Source organism: Labeo rohita, chromosome 14 (genome assembly GCF_022985175.1).
Source record: "Labeo rohita strain BAU-BD-2019 chromosome 14, IGBB_LRoh.1.0, whole genome shotgun sequence".
NCBI classification, from domain to species: domain Eukaryota; kingdom Metazoa; phylum Chordata; class Actinopteri; order Cypriniformes; family Cyprinidae; genus Labeo; species Labeo rohita.
This window is the reverse complement of record NC_066882.1, coordinates 16,386,034-16,408,425: the sequence shown is the minus strand read 5'-3', so window position 1 is coordinate 16,408,425 and position 22,392 is coordinate 16,386,034. Positions and strand designations below refer to the sequence as shown.

Genomic DNA, 22,392 nt, shown 5'->3' with positions numbered 1-22,392 from the left:
TTGGACAAGCATAGGAAGAGTTGAGAGCTGCTCCTGGTGCTCACTGGGTGTAACAGCCACTCCATGTGGAAATTTATTGAAGTGCCAGTGGAGGAGCTGTTACCTGCAGAGAGTCACATGTGACGGAAGCTGGAAGCCGGAAGCATGCGGTGCCTATCCTTTCTACAGGATGCCTTATCTTGTACATAGAACTGTATATTAAAATGTATCTAGTGCATCTGTATCTCATAATTGGTCATACAAAAACATGGTTTGTAAAAATGATAATTTGTGTATTTAGAAATAATAGATAATTATAATAATAAAGATTTTTAATGTTTTTTTTTTTTTTAAAAAGAAGTCTCTTCTGCTCACCAAGCCTGCATTTATTTGATCCAAAATGCAGCAAAAACAGTCAAATTTTGAAGTATTTTTACTATTTAAAATAACTTTGTATTGTAATTTATTCCTGTGATTTCAAAGCTGTAATTTTAGCATCATAACTCCAGTCACATGATCCTTCAGAAATCATTCTAATATTCTGATTTGCTGCTCAAGAAACATTTATTATTATTATGTTAAAAACAGCTGGGTAGAATTTTTTCAGGTTCCTTTGAATAGAAAGTTCAGAAGAGCAGCATTTATCCGAAATAGAAATCTTTTGTAACATTATAAATGCCTTTATCATCATTTTTGATCAATTTAAAGCATAAAAAAATATATACTGACTCCAAGCTTTTGAATGGTATAGTGTATAATGTTACAAAAGCTTTTTATTTCAGATAAATGCTGCTCTTTGGATCTTTCTATTCATCAAAGAATCCTAAATAAATGTTCTCAACTGCTTTAAATATTGCTAATAATAATAATTTTTTGAACAGCAAATCAGCATATGAGAACGAAAGGATCATGTGACACTGAAGACTGGAGTAATATTGCTGAAAATTTAGATTTGATCACAGGAATAAATTACACTTGAAGATATATTCAAGTAGAAAGCAGTTATTTTAAAAAGTAAAAATGTTTTTGCTGTATTTTGGATCAAATAACTGCAGGTTTGTTGAGCATAAGAGAAAAAAACATTACAAATCTTACTGTGACTTTTTTTTATTGGTGGCCTATCTAATTATTTCTAAATGCACAAATGATCATTCGTTTGTATTGTGTAACTCAGTAAAAGCTCTGATTTTACTACTGGTGTCCACAAGAGTCCACTGTTGCCTAATCAGTATTCTGTGTCAATTCATATTAAAATAGAATGAGCCCTAATTATTTAACTTTTCAGTTTTGTAAGTGACAAGCCTTCTATTATAATAATTTTAAATTTCTGAATAAACATTTGTACAACTTTTTAACTAATTCATTAATTAATTAATTTTTTCATTTTTATATTAAAATGTCTTAATGAAGCCTTAAATATGTTAAGATGGTGTACTGAATCATGTTTTACAGAACAGTTATGTAAAAAAAAACAGTGACCAATAGAAAAACAGAAAACACTCGTGCGTATTAACTACGTTCAGAAATAACATCATTCATAAGAGCCACGTAGCCACAGTGTTTTGGTGTTTAATGGTTCTGTTGTCTGGCGATTTCATATCAAGAATATATTTATTATGCATGCTCCAGTACTACCTCCCTCATATTAATACTTTAGGTAACCCTACCTGAATAAATGACTATGTTTATTTTTGCAAAACCGATGCTTTTATTATGAAGTTTCCGCATGCAAACCGCAGTTGGTTTAGACACAAGCATAAAGTTAAGAACGGATTAGAATAGAATTAGTGTAACGACGTGTTCTATAGTCATAGAAGAGAGTTGCGACAGTCCCTGATGATATACGCGTTGCATTACACTTCAGGGGTTTGCCAGCGGGAAGTGCTGCATCAAGTCATAGCCTACGTAGGGAGACTGTACAGGGGTGGGACAGTCAAACTTTCGACAGAGGTTGCCTGGGTTTGTGGCGAGCGTTTGAAAGCAGAAGTCTTTTCCTTTCGAATTAGGAACGTCGCACAACGACCATCATGTTCAGCTGGTCTAACAGAGAGGGAAAGAAAGACCCAGAACTTTTCCAAAACGTGTCGGAGGGACTAAAACGCCTCTATCGCACCAAACTCTTCCCTCTGGAAGACACCTATCATTTCCACGACTTCCATTCACCGGCGTTAGAAGATGCTGACTTTGACAACAAGCCCATGGTGCTGCTGGTGGGACAGTACTCGACCGGGAAGACCACCTTCATTAGGCATTTGATGGAGCAGGATTTCCCCGGGATGAGAATAGGCCCCGAGCCGACGACGGATTCCTTCATAGCGGTTATGCACGGTGAACAGGAAGGCGTGATACCTGGCAATGCGCTCGTTGTGGATCCAAAAAAGCCTTTCCGAAAACTCAACGCCTTTGGAAACGCTTTCCTCAATAGGTAATACACCCATTTATCGTGTAAAGGGTCCACTGATAAGAAAGTAAATTGTGATTGTGTATGGACTGACAAGTGTGGTATTGGTTAAAATTAAGGCTTGCCTTATGTTTGTGAATCAGGAAATTACGCTTAAGTACGTGTCACTTCATTGACTTGAGAGAAACTGCAGTTGCTGACACTCCAGCATCTGTTATTTTTACCTCTGGCAAATGTTTGACACATGGGCCAGTCGTAAATTGATATTATCTAGTAAAAACGCTCGTGCCAAATTCTTGTGATTTCTGTATTTATGTCTATTACGAAAACAAAACATTCGTAGATTTTCAAATATCTTGTTTCTATAAGGTCAAATTGTTGTATCCACAAGTAAAAAGTTAAGCAGTAAGATTTTTAATGTTTTTGAAAAGATGAAAAGAAGTGTCTTCTGTTCACCAAGCCATTCAGTTGATCTAAAGTACAGCAAAAACAGTAAACAGTGAATTTTAAAATATTTTTACTATTTAAAATAACTGCTGACTATTTAAATATATTTTAAAATGTAATTTATTCCTGTGATCAAAACTACATTTTTAATATAACTCTAGTCTTTAGTGTCACACGATCCTTCGGAAATCATTCTAATATGCTGATTTGCTCAAGAAACATTTATTATTATCATTATTATCATCATTAATATTTAAAACAGTTGAGTACTTTTGTTCAGTATTCTTTGATGAATAGAAATATCCAGCTTGGAGTCAGTATAATTTTTTTTTATATTTAAATTATTACTTTTATTTACCAAGAATGCTTTAAATTGATGGTAAAGACATTAGTTACAAACGTAATGTTACAAAAGATTTCAAAAATGCTGTTCTTCTGAACTTTCTTTTCATCAGAAAAATTCTACTCAGCTGTTTTTAACATAATAATAATAAATAAAATATTTATTGAACAGCAAATTGGCATATTAGAATGATTTCTGAAGGATCATGTGACACTGAAGACTGGAGTAATGATGCTAAAATTCAGCTGTACAATCACAGGAATAAATCACATTTTAAAATATAGTCAAATTATTTTAAATAGTAAAAAATATTTTACAATTTTACTGTTTTGCTGTACTTTCGATAAAATAAATGCAGGCTTGGTGAACAGAAGATTAAAATAATATACTTAATAACATTAATTAATAACATATAATTAATAACTATTAATTAATAAATAATTTATATAATTAATAACATTAAAAATCTTTAAAAAAAAAAAAAAAAAACTATGGTAGTGTACAAATATTATTCATTTCTTAGGGTTTCTCTACTTGAGCTGAACAAAACATTTTCAGAAACATATACATTATTTATATCTGTATACTGTATAATAATAATATGCATTGAATTTTTTATAAACAGTCACGAGGGTCTAAATGGGTCTTATCTGTGTTATGGTTTTCCTGTCATGTGGCAAAATATTGTTTTTTCTTCATGTTAGTTTGTCACACTGACTTTGTTAAAAAGAATAGTGGTGAATAAAATAAAAATAAAAATCTTTAAATAATAGAAATTTCTGAAACATAATTGCTTTACAGTTTTTTAAGAAAAAAATCATTATAGGCGTAAGTCTTTTTATATTAATTGCATTTTAAAGTATTTTTAGTAACTTAATAGATGAACAAAGGGACTTTACTGTATCCATTTGTTTTTAATCATGACATCACAGTAATAGAGTCATTATTTAGTTTCTAGAAAGTTACGTGTCATAGTTTCCGTGTTTGTTGGACTGAGTCATAGCATTTGCTGAAAGCAGGTGTCACACAGCCAGCTTGAGTTTGTCTTGAGTTGTTAGTCTGTTTGTCTTTAACTTACCTACTATCACAGTTACAGTCCATGAGGCAACACCTAACCAGGACATTTAGTCCACGTGCAGTACATGTGTGATGTTATGCGATGCCAGTTTGAACAACTTCCACATTCCCTGTAAAATAACTGTAGCAGATTTCTGGGTGGCGTCAGATGTTGTCTACTCAAGCGGATTGAAACAGGCTGGGATTACCAGCGCTCTGCCATATGCTTGTTTAAAAAAAGTTCAAGGCTGATGCAGCAGACCTAAATATTTGATCCCAAAAAGAGAACCATAAAACCCGCAATATCATCATAATGATATTTATTTGGTAGCATATTTCCCTTTTTTCCACGCTTAGTGTTGGTCACGTGATTATTTGTGGTCGTTGTGAAATGATGGAATATAAAAGCAGAGTAAACTGGTTCCATTTTCAGACTGAATATTTCAAAATGTCAAACTCGCATGCATATTCAAATTTTAGAAATTCCCTTATTTTGCATTATAGCATGTTTGTCTCAATAGTGCAGACTGTTCAACGAACGTTTTGTCACAAGATTGCCTGTGCTTTCTTTCCGCAATGAATATATTAGTTTTTTTTCAGCCCAACTTATAGTACTTCATGATACTTCACACTGCAGTACTGCAATAGCGTCTCCCAAGAGCTTTTTTGGCCTGGTGGAAAAGGGCGTGCAAATTGTTTCAGCGTTACATGTTCTGTTCTCTGTCTCTCGTCTAAATCTAATTTCTTAAACTTTGTTATTAGATGACACAGAAGTGCGTTGTCAAACAGTAAGAACAATGAAATGTAATCATGAATCCTCCAGTTTCTGAGTCACTTGTCTTGGCCTACATCAAAGTTTTGCCCTTAAACAAGTTTAAAAATGACTAAACTATTAGCTTAAACGGTGCTTTTTTGTTTTAAAGTAAAGCCTACGCTACCAGTCAAAAGTTTTTGAACAGTAAGATTTTTAATGTTTTTAAGTCTCTTCTGCTCCGCAGTAAAATGCAGAAAAGCAGTAATATGTCAAATATTTTTACAATTTAACTTAATATTTAACTATTAACTTACTTTTTAATTGCTTTCTGTATGAATATATTTTAAAAAGTAATTAATTCCTGTGATCAAAGCTGTATTTTCAGCATCATTACTCCAGTCATATGATCCTTCAGAAATCATTATGATATTCTAATTTGCTGTATAGGACCATGTGACTGGATGATGCTAAAATTCAGCTTTGAAATCACAGGAATAAATTACATTTAAAAATATATTCAAATAGAAAACGGTTATTTTAAATAGTAAAAATATTTCAAAATGTTACTGTTTTTGCTGTATCAAATAAATGCAGGCTTGGTGAGCAGAAGAGACTTCTTTAAAAAAAACCTTACTGTTCAAAAACTTTTGACTGGTAGTGCATTTCCTAATCCTGTATGTCTTGTTTTTGATGTCTGTGGGAAACAGCTTCACTCTAGTGTTTTCTGTGCTTCATTTGGAAAGTTCTAGCAGTAAGCTTCAGTCTTGTGACAGAGATTCGCATATGCGTATTAGCATGCGGTTGGGTAGTGCTGTAGGCTAACAGGGAGAAGAACTGCTAATCACTGTAAACAATCCACATCTTTGTATAATCAGTTCATTTCATGTTATTACAGAAGAAGACTGATAGTTCTGAGATTTCAGCTTTAGTCCTGGTCTCATGCTGACTTTTACATTTATCTAGTTACACAAGGAAGTAAAATATTCCTGTGGTTTTTAAAAAATTGAGCAACTGTTTTCCCAATGTGATTAATTACTAATATGCTAATAACACCTGTTTGCGAAACATTTTGACTCTTGCTCTTCATAGTATTTTCAGATAATGCAAAGAAAGAGTAGGAAGAGAGTGGTGTAATATTTCGGCTTCAAATCTCACCAAACCTGTTATGGTCTCTTCTGCTTTCCTTGTATGACATTCTCTATCTCTCTCTCTCTGCATGCAGGTTTATGTGTGCTCAGCTAAACAACCCCGTTTTGGAGAGCATCAGTATCATCGATACTCCGGGCATCCTGTCAGGGGAAAAACAACGGATCAGCAGAGGTCAGCAGGCTTGGGTGCTTTCTGGCTTATTTTATTTTTACATATGTGACCCTGGACCACAAAACCAGTCGTAAGGGTCAGTTTTAAGGGTCAAAGTTGAGATTTATACATCATCTGATGTTTGTTAGGATAGGACAATATTTGGCTGAGATACAACTACAATTTGAAAATCCGGACTCTGAGGGTGCAAAAAAAATCAAAATATTGACAAGTTTTCCAAATTAAGTTCTTAGCGATGCATATTGCTAATCAAAGTTGCAATAAACACTTTTATGGAGCAGTATCAGTGTGCGGACATTACGTTTGTATTGCTACAAATATTCCCGTGCTACTTATGACTGGTTTTGTGGTCCAGGTTCACATATAAGTTAATTAACAACAACAAAAGCCAGCAATAAAAATAATGTATATATATTTTTTTTAATGTGTTACTTTAAAATGTTAATACATAAAATAAATACAAATAAATTGCTTCAGAATTTAAAATAATTAGTAATACATTTATTATAAAAAAAATATATATTTTTTGATATACACCCTCATACCCTCTTTAAATATAAAAAAGTTACAATTTAAAAATGTAAAAATTAAAACAATGAAAAAAAAAACCTTAAGATAGCCTGTAGGAAAAATACACACTCTCTCTCTCTCACACACACACACAAACACCCCTTAAGAACGCAGAATAATGTAAGTGGATTTTTTTATTTATTTATTTTTTGTAATTGTGCCTTTGAATAATTACATAATTGTGGCATCTGTAATTGTAATCATGATTAGAAATTTGATTAATTGTGCAGTCCTAATATGAGTACTAAATCAAGTTCTCTTTCACGTCTTATTGCGCTTAAACTGTCAAATACACACAAATTTATGGTAAAAACAAAACAGTTGGTTATGTATGTGAAGATAAACAGCTGGGAGAGAAATTGCATGTTTATATTAGATCTGTGTGGCAGCCGTGTAACATACAGTAAATAAATAATCCACTGCTCTTTTGTCTCTGAGGCTGGGACTCTAAATAGTGTTCTATGCTCGTCTGTGGCGGTGCCGTGGGTGGAAACTTGAAGATTAAGGGCCAGTAAAATTATAATAAGATCCCGCTTTCTACGTCAAGGGGGAAGTGACGTTTTTTCACATGCTTGCAGAAAAAGGCTTACCAAAATAAAGTTACTGGATTGTCCTTTTTCAAATTTTCTGAGTTGGTAGATGCACCTGGGAGCCGATTATAGCACTTAAACATGGAAAAAGTCAGATTTTCATAATGTGTCAGCTTTAAAGGGGTCATCGGATGCTAAGTTCACTTTTACATGTTGTTTGAACATTATTGTGTGTTGGTGGTGTATGTACAAATCTACCCTATAATGATAAAAATCCATGCAGTGGTTTTTAATTAATCTGTACAAATAATATCCCCTTTTTCAAATCGAGCCATTCTCAGATGCCCGTCGTTGTGGCATCACACCAACAGAGGCCGCTCCCATGATAGTTGATTGACATGAGCGTCTTACCTCAGACCCGCCCTAAATCAGCTGTAACAGTCCAACCTCCATTGTTTCAATACTGGAGCAGGGACGTAAGTTAGACAAGAATATCTCTGATTGAGCGATTGAGGTCTTGTGCTGATGGATGTAATAACGAACTTAGTGGTCATCATTTACTCCCGACATCTGAGCCGCTGAAGATGCAGTGGATTACGTTTGTTTGTTGAGGGAATGAGCCTCTCGATCTACATAAATGCTTCTATGTTTGCACAAATCATTTGTGATCCAGCTTCACCTACAGCAGAAGTGAATGTAAGGGTTTTTTTTATGAATCTCTGCAATCACCTTTCCTAATAACTTGCTAGTTAGAAAGTTTTGTGGCTAAATGCAGCTAAAGTAAACAATCTCTCTGAGCACAGCTCGTCACTCCACAGAGAGAAGAGAGGGGCGGGGCGAGCAGAGCTCCTTTGCATTTAAAGAAACAAATCATCAGAATGGGATGATTTTTGCAGAGCTCATTTTGACAAGGTAAAAGGGTGTTGTTTTACTCTACCATTGGGAATTTTTAACATAAGTATATTATAGGCTTTTAAGTTTAGACCCTAAAGAATCAAATCAACTTGTGGAAAATGGGCATCCGATGACCCCTTTAAGGTTTTGTTTTTGTGATGAAAAACAAGTAAAACAAGTCTGACTTCCTTTCCTGTTCACTCTTTTGTGTACAATCTTAAGTGGATTTTCTATAAAACAGGAAATATTTGAATAACTTTTCTCCACTAATATTATGATGTGTTTCATTAAATGAAGATGTAACAAAAATAAAACAGGATGTCATAACTGTTCATGCAAGTTTGTTCACTGTGCATAAATCCCCAATCTAAAAGCAGTTGAACCTCTGGCATAATGCTAATGTTAGTAGGGATAAAACTATTGTGCCAAAATAATCCTGACCACATTGTTCCCAGTTCCCTCTTTTAATACCACTGAAAAGGTTTTGTGGGTGGAGATGCGTCATCATATGACTAGTAGCTGGTACTTGTGTTTTGTTGAGTTGTCCAATTTTCCACACAGTCATTATCTAGTATGCTTGAACTCTATTGTTATTCAGCTGTGAACAGGAAGAATCAGAAGGAAATGCTGAGTTGGCCTATGTGTCAACTCACTGGAGACTACAACTGTAGATACAGATAGGGACATCACAAAGAGACAGCTGTTAAACTGAAATGTGGCATTGTTACAGGATATGTCTCAAGAAATCACATGACCCTTTTGTCCCTTCCCGGGGCCTGTTAAGCCAGTAACCAGATACTGAGATCAAGGTGCCCTGCATACCATAGACACACAGCACTCGTGCTACAGACCCCGAGGCTTCCTCATCACTAGTCCCAACAGAGACACAGCCGACTATCCCGCAGTTGTGGCTGTGTGGGATTAAGCATGAAAGGCCGTTGAAGCATTTCTGTCCGACTGCGGCTCAAACGGCCTTTGTGCTCCATGTGTTGCTGTGGGTTCCTGTTATGATGTCATTGTGCCGCTTGCGTCTACTATTGCAAATGGAGTTTGTCCATGTGGGAAGGTGTGTTTACGGCAAATGGCTGGAAATAGGGTCATGAGCTAGAATCCACTTTAAAATGTGGAACTAAAAGTTCCTGTGTGGTACAGGGTCATGTGAGATTTTGCTCAGAAAATGTTAGCAGTTTCCCAGAAGCACCTCTCACTCTCTCACTGACCACTGCAGCTATTTTTTTATTTTATTTTATTGTATTTTGTTTTGTTGTTTTTTTTCATTGTGATGATGTTTCAGTTTTTCTAACTACTGCAGCCATTTTATTTCTTTTTTGATTGTGATCGTTTTCAATGACCACTGCATTTATTTTATTTTATTTTTTGATTGTGGTCATTTTTCCCTGGCCACTGCAGCTATTTTATTTTATTTTATTTTATTTTATTTTATTTTATTTTATTTTTCGATTGTGACAGTTTGTCACTGACCCCTGCAGCTATTGTTAATTTTATTTTATTTAATTTTTCGATTGTGATAGCTTTTAGAAGTTTAGTACTCACATTAGGTTTTATTTTTTGAGTGTGAAAATTGTTCACTGGCCACTGCAGCGATTTTATTTTTTAATTTAATTTAATTTTTTTTTATAATAAAAGTTGGTGTTTATATTTTCAGTGCAACTTTCAAAAACAATTTATTTTGTGATCATTAAAAAAGTATGGCCTTTTGTTTTTGTACATTTTTAATAATTAAAAATGTTAGAACTAAATTTAATATTTATATAATCATTTAAAATAAATCAAAACATCTGTTTTAATTTTAACAAAACTAAACTAAAACTAATTTTAAAGTATTTTTAACTTTTCTTTAATTTTATTTATATATTTGTTTTATTTTTACATTATGTATTTTATTTCATATCAGCCTCATATCCATACCATATTTTCTTTATTTCTGTACAACACTTTACTGTAACCTCATGTTATTTTTTTTTTCTGCATACAGATTTTAAATGCAGCTTTCAAAAACAATTTATATTACTATTATTATATTATTATTATCATTGTAGGTAAAAAATAGTGTTTGTCTTTTTTTATTATTTTCATTAATTAAAATGTTATAATTATAATAGTTTTCAATAAATATAATAATTGAATTATTTTTAAAAAATTATAATACAGTATATTAACCTCATATTCATACCATGTATATTTTTTTTTATAGTTCTGACAGTCTTGTTGCTGATTTTGGTTAATAGATCTTTTGATGCAAATCTTTGGAGTTTACTTCAACCTCAAGTTCTGATTTTTGTGGGTTAATGAGTCACCTATTCTTTTCCTAAAAAGATTTTTTCTATGGTTTTTACCTTGCCAGTACCACCACAGGTTCTCTACTGGAAATAAATAAATGCACAATGATGATAGTCACCTTTCAATTCCTCTACACGGGGGATTTCACAGTCAGCAGATCTCTTTCTTTCTGAATACACGGCTTTATAGTTGCTGTTTACAGTGATCTGAATTCACTGAGATCGGATGACACTGTCACTAATCAAATCCATTATCCCTGACCTCCTTTTCTAAAATAAAGCATGTTGCATGCAGACTTCCTCTTTCCAGAGCTTTGATTTAGGGCCCAATCTAATGCACTTCTTTCTAACTTCTCTCAATTGCAGGCTATGACTTTGCAGCAGTTCTTGAGTGGTTTGCTGAACGAGTGGACAGAATCATTTTGCTCTTCGACGCCCACAAGCTGGACATTTCTGATGAGTTCTCAGAGGTGATCAAGGCCCTAAAAAACCATGAGGACAAGATGCGTGTGGTTCTGAACAAAGCTGACCAGATCAGCACCCAGCAGCTGATGAGGGTATATGGTGCCCTCATGTGGTCACTGGGGAAGATCATCAACACCCCTGAGGTGGTCAGAGTGTACATCGGCTCATTTTGGGCTCAGCCACTTCTGATCGCAGAAAACAGGAAGCTGTTTGAAGCAGAGGAGCTGGACCTCTTCAGGGATATTCAAAGTCTTCCACGGAATGCAGCTCTGCGGAAACTCAATGATCTGATCAAAAGAGCACGTCTTGCTAAGGTGAAACTGACATTCTTGCACGTTTACACTAGCATTCAAAAGTAGTGCTGTGTTAGTAGTACTAATTACACATTTTTCCTGAAATTAATGCGATTAATTCAAGCTAACATATACTTTTTAAATATACTTTTATATTGCAATAATTTCACATTCAATCTTCAAACTAATGTAGAAACAACATAAAAACGGTATATTTTAAATGTTTGTTTAATGGCATCTGTTTTATGACTGAAGGCGAGTATCACTGATGAACAATACTACTGACTCTAGGAAATGGTTTTTTTTTCCCTAATATTTAACCATTGAGCATTACAGCATAATTGAGAGCTATCAATTTTAACATTTATTAGACTTTAAAAAAAACCCCACTTCTAATTTAAATGATCTTAAAACAATCTCCGCATAAACTCATTACAATAAATGTCATATTTACCTGTGCCCTTCAGTAAATAGGAAATATACAGAAATTGAATAAAGTTATCAAGCACTAAATTCTAGATTAAATATATATATATGAATCCTTAAAGCTACAAAAGTTATTGATTTCCTCTTTTTAGGGGTTTTGCATAGTGTAAAGTTGTAATTGTTGGAACTGTCACAGATCAGCGATCTCCATGTAAAACTGATCATGCAGAGCAAACTGTAAGTTATCAAGCACTAGTGGTAGTAATCACACTGCCTACAATGTGACCAAGGCTCGCCCCAATTGGCCTGACAGGGGCGCTACAGCGATCAAAAGTACGAAATCGCTCATAACTCCTAAAACGTCAGTTGCAGACTCAAGTGTTTTATGTTGTTGGAATACTTCGCTCACGTCAGACAAAACGCATGCAGATTCGAAATCTCCAGGTATTACGTATTTTTTGAAAAACCTACTTTTGCAAAGTAGTCCTAGGTTTTTCGCCTGAAGAGTGAATGTCAATAATTATCCAAAATAAGTTGAACTTTCGACTCACCATCACAATGGGGCGGCAAAACATTTGAAAGGGACAGCGCTACTTTTAGTAAAATGCCTGTAACTCCTGAACAGAATGAGATATCTTTGCCAAACTCAGAGCACTTATGTAAGAGCCAAATCTGAGGTCGCAGGAAAAAAATTGCAGAGCTTGCCCACTTGGTGGCACTATTAGAGGGAAAAAGCATGAAAATTGCTATAACTATGCAACCATTTGTCGTAAATCAGTCGAATCAGAACGAAACTTGGTGGGCCTGTTCGACTCATTGCCCAAAATGTCTGAGAGAAATTTGAAAGAAATTGGCCACTGGGGGCGATGTTGCTTTTTTAAAAAAAATTTTTCAAGGGTGTAAGCGATTGTACATTGCATGGTTTTCACACATACGTGCAATATTCGCATCATACGATATAACTCCTCATTCCAGACAACTTTGCAAACTAGTCGTAGGTTTTTTTGCTCAATCTGGAAAACAAACACTGCAGTACAATTCTCTGGACTCTCAAAGAAATCAGACCACAGCTGGTGCTATAACAGTTTAAAAGGATTAAAAACACTATTTCTATGGTAAATGACCTGGATTTGCCAAAAATGCTTTTAATAATTGATTAAGGTGGGTACAGCCTTGCTAAATATTATGTAACGTCTGTTTTCTTATATGCTTAAATGCCTTAAGTGCTTGAACCCTGGTAACTGCTGCTTGCAGCTATTTTTTTTTTTTTTTTTTCATTCATCGTTCGTCATATGAAATATGAAATGATACAGGCTACAGTGCACTCCACTACATTTATGCATGCAATTGAAGTGTGCATGCTATGAGCACAGTATAGCTGTTGTTCTAATAAAGCTCCCTCGTCACGCGCTTGTTTGACTAGCACCAGTCGCTGAGGCAAGTGGAGTGTGCGTATGAAAGTATCTCGTTTAATGTGGTTGTGAATACATTCTGCAACTAAATGAACGCACTTCTTCTCAAGAAAAAAAGAGACAGAAGCAGCAGTTGTGAATGGGGTTGCCAACCATAGCCGCTGCGTTAACTGTGTTAAATATTTTTAACGCAGACAAACTGGAAAAATTAATCGCCTGCGCTAACGCGCTAGTTTTGACAACACTATTTACAGTAATTTAAGTTTTGATTATGAGGGTTCAAGTTCAGTGTGTTGGCTTTTGAACATTTATTTTTATCTGGATGTTTATGAACTTTAACCCCAATAAGTGTGTATTTTGGTTTCACGGATAAAGTTTCACTTCTTCTTTTCATTTTATTAAATAACCTAATACTTGTGAGAAGTGTAGTTCTCACACGCTAAGTTGCACAAATGCTATCTGTATTTAATTCTAGTCCATTGAATACTTTCCTTTTAGGTACATGCTTACATTATCAGTTCTCTGAAGAAAGAGATGCCAAGTGTATTTGGGAAAGACTCAAAGAAGAAAGAGCTTATTAACAACTTGGGCGCCATATATGAAAAGATTCAGAAAGAGCACAACATTTCACCAGGAGACTTTCCTAATTTAAAGAAAATGCAGGTATGAAGCTAAGAATTTTTATGTAATAAATTCAAGTTTTATAAGGAAAAATTAAAACGCACCACAATATTTTTTTTGCAGGAGTTGTTAGCTGTTCAAGACTTCACCAAATTTCCCGCCTTTAAACAAAAATTGCTAGATTCAGTGGAAGACATGTTAGGTAACGACATTGCTAAGCTCATGACGCTGGTCCGTAAGGAGGAAGCCGCAATGCCCAGCCAGTCAGTGAAGGGTGGTGCGTTTGAGGGAACCATGAACGGACCCTTCGGTCACGGATATGGAGAAGGCGCAGGTGAAGGCATTGATGAGCTGGAATGGATCGTAGGCCGTGATAAGCCATCCTACGACGAAATATTCTACACGCTCTCGCCAATTAATGGGAAGGTATCCGGCGCCACGGCTAAGAAAGAGATGGTGAAGTCCAAGCTGCCAAACACAGTGCTTGGAAAGATTTGGACTCTGGCCGATGTTGATAAAGACGGCTATCTGGATGATGAAGAGTTTGCGCTTGCGAATCACCTGATCAAGGTAAAGCTTGAGGGGCACGAGCTTCCGGCCAAACTTCCTGCTCACCTTGTGCCACCTTCCAAAAGGCAGGAGCAAAATTAAAGAGCCGGTTTGAGTTGGTTGGATTTCCGTGGCTCTCAGCTACATTCCAAAGTGCCCAAGCCATATCTTCCAGCTTGTTTTGACCATTCAGTTGACTAACCAGCCTTCAGGAACTCGATTTCTGTCTTAATCACAAATGCTTGGCTAAGAATGATAGGACTGAGACCAAGAACTTGTGTGCCAGTGAAAGACTTTTTCTTTCTATTTCTTAAATTTTAATATGGCTTGGAAATGGAGAAACCACTATGAGCGCAGAAAGAATTAAAATTGATCGCAAAGTTCTATGGTACTGTTTAATGGGCATTTGATTGAGATTGTGAAGCAGCAGGCAAAATTGAGTTGAATTAAAAAACAAATGTGAACATGTTTAATACAGTAACTCCAAAATATTGATTGCTGTTTTTTTTTTTTTTTTTTTTTGTTGTTGTTGCAAAACTTCTTTAACTTATTCTTTTCCTTTAAAGCTATTTTATCTGTTTTTTGAATACTGTCTTCTTTTGATTTAATATCTCTAAACTGTGTATCAGTATATGTATTCTCTTTGAGGGTGTATCTTTCCTTTCCTTTGGGATCTTGTGATCTGAAATCCTCACCTTCATTTGAATGCAGCAATTACAATAAAAGAGTTTTTTTGTAAGCCGTGCTTCAAAGACTGGTTGAGTTTTCTACATTTAAAAACATTTTCCAAATTACAATGTGTAGTGAAACCTTTGGAAACAAATGCCACCATTGACAGCTGTGAAAGATGTGCACCTTTATCTGTCATCTGTTTTCATGAGCACTGACAGAAAACTATGTACTTGCATCGATTGAGCTGTTGAATTTGAGTGGAAAATCTGAGGTCTGCTTTGGAATGGTAGTAATGCAATGACGGCGTCGTATTTCTCTCTGCTTATGAAGTTATGTTTAGGCATGTTGAAGTGATGTACTGTACTGTCTTGTTTCCTGGAAGCTATTGGGAGTTGACAACTGATTTTTTTTTTTGTTTGTTTGTTCTTTTTTACGAAGTTGGCTCACTTTCTTAGTTTTATGTAATGTGCACCCTCTTGCAACACTTTATTGGCTGAAAAGAAAAAGACCACCTCTTGTGTTCAGATCAACGTTTTTCTTAAATATGCCTAAAATATTTGTTTACACTACATTTTAAGAATGTCTCAAAAGTTTAGGGTCAGTAAGATTTGCCATCACAGGAATAAATTAATAAATGTAATTTGACAAACTTTAGAACAGTGCTTAACAAATTAATATATATAGAATACTTTCTTTTAGCAGTGATATGTGCATTTCATTATCACCTTATACCAGGGTCAGAAATTAACTTTCCATTAAGGGGCAACATTTGCTGTTATCAATATAGTCTGTTTAAAATTGTAGGCTGTCTAAATTATACATGTAAAGCTCATAGGGCTGCAATATTATTACAAAAATCACAATTGTAGATTATTGTTCTGTATGTTATAACAATGACTGTTAATATCGATATAGAAAACAATATAAAAAACGTTTTTGTTTTGTACCTGCGTTTTGGGCACGTCACATTCTGGCTTCACAGACAAACATGTCGATCCTGTAGTCCAATCTAGCACAAATTACGTAAAAACACCCGTTATAATCACTGAAACTACGAAATTAATCTTTTATTTACATCGTATCTGCATTGTGTTGTTTATGATGAGGGAATTCGCGAGCGTCAGCGCTGACTAATGTAAGCGCCTCTGATTGGCCAATGCATTCCAAAGTTCAACAGAAAAGTGTTTGATTGGTTTTAAGGCTCAACGCATGTAACAGCGCGTAAAAGCAACCTGATTTAGTGTGAGCTAAATGTAATTCGGCAAATTGATGCTTTAAATTCATTTTCACACTTAATTTTAATCGCAACAGCCATAATACACTGTTTAGTTGTGCAGAGACATTTTTAGTCGCTTTGTCTTGAATTTATGGGGCTTGAATTTATTTTTCTTTATTTTGATGCCATTTTTGCCACAAGCCCTCCTTAATTTAAGACCATGCTTAAAATATATTTCAAATAAACGCTGTTCTTTTGAACTTTCTATTCAACAAAGAATGAGCATATTAGAATGATTTCTGAAAGATGTTGTGACACTGGACTAACAGCTGCTGAAAATTTAGCTTTGCCATCAGAGGAATAAACATAAATGTAATTTGACAAACTTTTGAACAGTACTTAACAACTTAATATATACTACTTTGTTGTGGCAGTGATATGTGCATTTAATTATCACCTTATACCATCAGCATGCATTCTGCCTGATTAAAAACTTCGGTTTACCTCCGTTTGAACTTTCTCTTTGCCATTTCTCAGTTAATGCATTGTGCTTTCACAACACACTTTGCAGGAAGGTGCTAAAGTTCCCAGTAATGTCCTAAGTGACAGTAAAAATGCAGATGCGAAGGGTTTAAAATTACCATCGTCATCTCACATGTGCTTAATCTTAAATTAAAACAGCTTTGCTAGATAAGGTTAAAGCATGCGTGCCTAGTTGCATTGTGAGGGACACTAACATGCAATTCACAGCCTTTTAAATTGTGTATATCCATGTAATTTGTTAGACCTGACCCGTTTAGCACCTCCTTCTTACTGACACGGTAACCTAAACCCTTCTATTAGAGATGCTGTTTAATTACAGCCATGTGTTAAAGGATGATGCATCTTTAGAAGAGGTGTGAGACTAAAAAGCAATGACTCAGATTTCTAGTAGGGAATTGCTTCACTGCCCTGAGTATGTAAACGATCAACAACTGGCCATATTATTTTAAGCTTCCCCAGAAATAACCAAATGAAAAATAAGCAAATTAGGTCCCAACCCCATGGTCACCACGTTAATCTTGTTTCTTTTTGAACAGAATGTATGGAATCAAATAAAACCAGACATTCAAAAGAACGAAACTGATTTATTGAGCATTTTCCAACCGCAGTTGAAGCTGAGTACATAATGACTGTGCTGTTTGCACTCATTTTCATTCCAGTGGGTGCTTAAATAGTTTTTTGTTTGTCCGTTTCCTCTGTGTTTGTTTTAGGAGCACAGATGCACAGTCACAGAAAGAACAAGGAAAGGAAACCAGCATCGAACAAAACCTGTCTCATTGTGACAGGACATCCCAGGTCCTTTGAGGGACAAGACTTCCTTTTTTGTGTTGACTGAGCGGCTTGAGAAGTAGTGCAAGTGACGTCACTTTTCTGTTCTTCATATTAGATGGCTCAGTTGTAACCTCTTTAAATATACTTCAACATTAGCCTCAAAGAAACCTAAACTAGGTCAGATGAGGTCAGAAGAGTTCTCTCGGCAAGTCTGTGTGGTCGGTGTGGTTTTAGGTGTGAGAGTCTTCATTTAGCAGCAAAAGTGAGTTGATTTCAAAGAGGCGTCAGTCTTGACGTGTGTGAGGTGATCTATGCGTCATACTCATTTTCGAGGGTCTTTTCATCCGAACATGTCCTGGGATGCATACGTTATGTAGAGGAAGCCATCGGGGTCTCTGAACTGGGAGTAAACTTCTCCCATGCTGGCTGACAAACAGGACATGTTCTTTCCTGAGATCAGTAGGTACAGAGCTTGAGATGCCTCTAGCGCTATCTTACTTCTGAAAGAGAAAGAGCGAGACAGGAAGTTGGCATTGCTAAAAAAGAATTGCTTGAAAGTGCCTAAAACTTCAGGCGGTGCCTCAGATTTCCACAGCAAAGCAGCATAGGTATGATTCACTGTTCATGCAGCACACATTCACACTGACTCAACAAAACAAGCCACGACTCTTTTTCTTTTGAGCTGCCAAACACTGACACATGCAGCTAAAACTGCATCATATCATTGAAAGAAAGAGTCTACACACCTGAGCAGACTGAGGAACTGTCCTAATGTCAGCTCATGTGGGACAAGAAATTTGGTTTTGTCCAGTAGGGGAAGCTTTTTCTCCCGAAGGTATCGCTCCACAATTACCTAAAATACAAAACAAAAATTCCAAAGTATAAAAACATCATTTTTCTTTAAACATTTCATATTAAAAAAAAACAAAAAACATAAGCTACCTTACCGGTAATTTGTTGGGGAACTTAGACCGAATAGTGCAGACTTCATCTTTCCTTGTTGCTGCATTGGAAGAACAACATTTCTTTTATTTTTCTGAGAATGGTGAAGTGTTTTACTTAAATACAAAAAAATGTAGACATAATCTTTTCTTGTTGATAATACATTAAAATAATATTGTAAGACACGCCAATTTGCAATATCAAGCAGCAAAACAAGCTGTTTTGTAGCTAAAAATAGCTGGATGCGGATGAGACCGGAAGCCACACCCATAAAATGTACAAATGGCCGCGCCCACTTTTAAGTGAAGAAAAATGTGGATTATGAAAAAGAAAAGCATAAATGTACAAGAGTATTTCTCCAATGATCCAAAACAAGTGATGTAGAGGAATTATTGAAATAACGTTTCATGAGTTGAATGTTGATGTCATGACTTACCTAAGCACTTCCTTTGCTTGAAAGGCGTAATTTCCATTGATTTCTCGTAGGGAGGCATTCTGATTTAAGTCTGGCGAGGCTGGAGACCTGTACGATGGTGAGGTAGGAGGAGGCTGTGTCCGGGCTGACGAAGTGCCTATGGGTGGATGCCGTCTCAAATGCCTGCTTTCTGCTCGCAGGGCTCGGCCTTTATACTGGTGTGTGTGTGTGTTTAGGGGGAGGACAGACTGAGGTGTGAAAAGATGAGAGTGCTTGCGCGTAATTAAAGACCTTGCGATCATATTAGGATATGAACTGTTACATAAGCTCTTCAAAACCTCTTCAGAGCCTCTGGCGTCCTTGCACTCGATCAATAATGAACTGGTCGCTGTAAATGAGCAAAACATTCACAGACAGTGGTTATTTGAAGTTCAGCTGTGACTTTTACGAATCACGGCATTAGTTTGTGTAACACCAGAGTGAACAACAGACGTGACAGACGTGAGACACAGAGGAGTTCCCTAAACTCAAGCTAACGGGACAAATACAAGCATAGGCTTATGTCATGTGGTGCATATTGAAGTAGACCGTTTATGCCGCAGGGTGTGACACGTTTTGAATACGTTCTTTGTATTGAAAAATAGAGGAAATCACTGAATCTTAATTAGAAGTTCATGAATCACTGAATCATGTACAGACATCCAGTGTAAAAGGTAACATACAAACACACTAGCCTATATATATATGTATATATATATATACACACACACACACACACACATACAACTTGCAGAATTTGCAAATTGTTAATTATTTTACCAAAATAGGAGGAATCAAACAAAATGCATGTTACATTTTATTTAGTACTGACCTGAATAAGATATTCAACTTAAAAGACATTTACATATAGTCAACAAGAGAAAATAATAGTTGAATTTATAAGAATAACCCAGTTCAAAAGTTTACATACACTTGATTCTTAATACATGAATGATCAACAGCTGTGTTTTTGTTTGTTTAGTGGTAGTTGTTCATGAGTTCATTGTTTGTCCTGAACTGTTAAACTGTCAGATGTTCTTCAGAAAAATCCTTCAGGTCCCACAAATTCTTTGTTTTGTGTTGTTTTTTTGTTTTAGCATTTTTGTGTATTTGAACCCTTTTTAACAATAACTGAATGATTTTGAGATCCATCTTCTCACACTGAGGGCAACTGAGAGACTCACATGCAACTATTACAGAAGGTTCAAACGCTCACTGATGCTTCAGAAGGAAAAACAATGCATAAAGAGCCAGGGGTGTAAACTTTTGAACAGAATGATGTGTATATTTTTCTTATTTTGTCTAAATATCATATTTCTTTCATTTAGTACTGCACTTCAGAGCTACAGAAGATACTTACATGTTTTATCCTGATCTTAAAATTAAAAAAAGTTTTAACCCCCCGGCTCTTAATGCATTGTGTTTCCTTCTGGAGTATCAGTGAGTATTTGAACTGTCTGTAATGGTTGCATATGAGTCCCTCATATGCAACCTTTCGGTTACAACCGAACTCTCAATCCATTAGGCCACGGCTGCCCCTCAATACCACGACTGAGGTGAGTCCCTTGAGCAAGGCACCGAACCCCCAACTGCTCCCCGCAGCGATAGCAATATGGCTGCCCACTGCTCCGGGTGTGTATTCACGGTGTGTGTGTGTGTGTGTGTGTGTGTGTACTTGTTTTTGCTACATTGTGGGGACCAAATGTCCCCACAAGGATAGTAAAACCTGAAATTTCTGGGGGGCCTGCGGTCCCCACAATGTTAAAAAATGATTAAAAATAGTAAATGATGTTTATCTGAAAGTGTAATGATGCAAACATGTTTTCTGTAAGGGATAGGTTTAGGGTTAGGGTTGGGTTAGGGGATAGACAATAACGTTTGGTCAGTATAAAATCTATAGAAGTCTATGGAAACTCCCCACAATTCACAAAAACAAACGTGTGTGTGTGCACTTGGATAGGTTAAATGCATAGCACAAATTCAGAGTATGGGTCACCATACTTGGCCTCACGTCACATCCTTTCCTTTCCAGTTTTGGAAGGAGATAAGGGTGAGTAAATAATGACAGTATTTTCATTTTTGGGTGAACTGTCCCTTGTGTTTTGTGATAGATGGCTGAGCCCCAAACACAATGAGGTTAGTATGAAGTTACGGACTGTGTAACCATAGTGAAACAGAGCCCAAGCGCCTCAGAGTTTGGAACAAAAGCCAGTTTTTCACTTACCCTAAGGCCCATCCTCATCATGCCCCCATTCTCAGTGAGGTCAGAGAGATATGAAATAAACAGTGTATATTATGTGCCTGATGGATATTATATGAAACAATAACAAGGCCAAGATAACAACAGGGTCTGACATATTAGCTTAAACAAAACTCTTTAAACATACCTTTACACCTCACTGCCTCAACAACTTGTTGAACCACTGAGGGGTAAAAGTGTGTTTGAAGTGTTTAAACTTACCCATTTAAAAAGTTAAACTTAAAACAATGAAATTTAAAAGCAGGTTAAATAGTTATATATAAATTTTGATGGATCTGATTTAAAGGTGCTCACATCAGTTTAAAGGAGAAGTCCAATTCCAAAACAAAGATTCACATATAATGTACTCACCCCATTGTCATCCAAGATGTTCATGTCTTTCTTTCTTCAGTCGTAAAGAAATTATGTTTTTTTGAGGAAAACATTTCAGAATTTTTCTTTATATAATGGACTGATATGGTGCCACGATTTTGAACTTCCAAAATGCAGTTTAAGTGCTGCTTCAACCAATCCCAGCTGAGGAAGAAGGGTCTTATCTAGCGAAACAATTGGTTATTTTCATAAAAATAATACAATTTATATACTTTTTAATGTCAAATGCTCGTCTTGTCTTACTCTGCCTGGATTGTTTTTTTTTTTCGGGTTTATGACAGTTAAGGTATGTTGACAAATTCCAATCTCACGCTTTCCCTCAACTTCAAAATCATCCTATATCGCTGTTTTACCTTTTTTGTTAAGGGTGTTTGATCTTCTTTGTATGTTTACTGGGTTGGTACTTCTGCAGTGATGTAGGATGATTTTGAAATGATTTTGAGGGAGAAAATACGGTCAGAGTCTTTCGTCATACCCTAACTGTCTTAAACCAGAATACACAGAGTTCAACGAGAGCAAGGTATTCGAGCATTCGAGAAAAAAAGTATTTAAACTGTATTTTTTAATGAAAATCACTGATCGTTTCGCTAGATGAGACCCCCTTCTTCCTTGGCTGGGATCGTTTACAACCGCATTTGGGATCGTTTGAAGCCACATTTAAACTGCATTTTGCAAGTTCAAAATCGGGGCACCATATCAGTCCATTATATGGAGAAAAATGCTGAAATGTTTTTTCTCAAAAAACATTTTTTTTACGACTGAAAAAAAAAAGACTTGAACATCTTGGATGACAAGGGGGTGA

At 35.7% G+C, this 22,392-nt stretch overlaps 2 protein-coding genes across 2 annotated transcripts; one reads left to right on the top strand and one right to left on the bottom strand.

Moving 5' to 3' along the window:
• Positions 1–1,704: 1,704 nt before the first annotated feature.
• On the top strand, positions 1,705–15,099 carry ehd1a (EH-domain containing 1a). The gene is made up of 5 exons (XM_051127826.1): positions 1,705–2,404; positions 6,203–6,300; positions 10,961–11,373; positions 13,689–13,853; positions 13,935–15,099. Exons 1-5 carry the CDS (start codon positions 2,007–2,009, stop codon positions 14,460–14,462), a joined length of 1,602 nt encoding a protein of 533 aa, XP_050983783.1. The 5' UTR covers positions 1,705–2,006; the 3' UTR covers positions 14,463–15,099.
• Positions 15,100–17,376: 2,277 nt separating this feature from the next.
• Positions 17,377–19,783, bottom strand: map1lc3cl (microtubule-associated protein 1 light chain 3 gamma, like). The gene is made up of 4 exons (XM_051127855.1): positions 18,941–19,783; positions 18,510–18,565; positions 18,309–18,415; positions 17,377–18,062 (listed from the first exon to the last, which is right to left on the bottom strand). Exons 1-4 carry the CDS (start codon positions 18,996–18,998, stop codon positions 17,903–17,905), a joined length of 381 nt encoding a protein of 126 aa, XP_050983812.1. The 5' UTR covers positions 18,999–19,783; the 3' UTR covers positions 17,377–17,902.
• Positions 19,784–22,392: the final 2,609 nt, after the last annotated feature.

Excerpts from the sequence above, each read along its gene's own strand:
- ehd1a (XM_051127826.1), top strand. The coding sequence starts at position 2,007 with ATGTTCAGCTGGTCTAACAGAGAGGGAAAGAAAGACCCAGAACTTTTC. Across the intron at positions 2,405-6,202 it reads GGAAACGCTTTCCTCAATAG|GTTTATGTGTGCTCAGCTAA; the intron begins GTAATACACCCA and ends CTCTGCATGCAG. Across the intron at positions 11,374-13,688 it reads AAAGAGCACGTCTTGCTAAG|GTACATGCTTACATTATCAG; the intron begins GTGAAACTGACA and ends CTTTCCTTTTAG.
- map1lc3cl (XM_051127855.1), bottom strand. The coding sequence starts at position 18,998 with ATGCCTCCCTACGAGAAATCAATGGAAATTACGCCTTTCAAGCAAAGG. Across the intron at positions 18,416-18,509 it reads AGTTCCCCAACAAATTACCG|GTAATTGTGGAGCGATACCT; the intron begins GTAAGGTAGCTT and ends TTTGTATTTTAG. Across the intron at positions 18,063-18,308 it reads CAGTTCCTCAGTCTGCTCAG|AAGTAAGATAGCGCTAGAGG; the intron begins GTGTGTAGACTC and ends TTTCTCTTTCAG.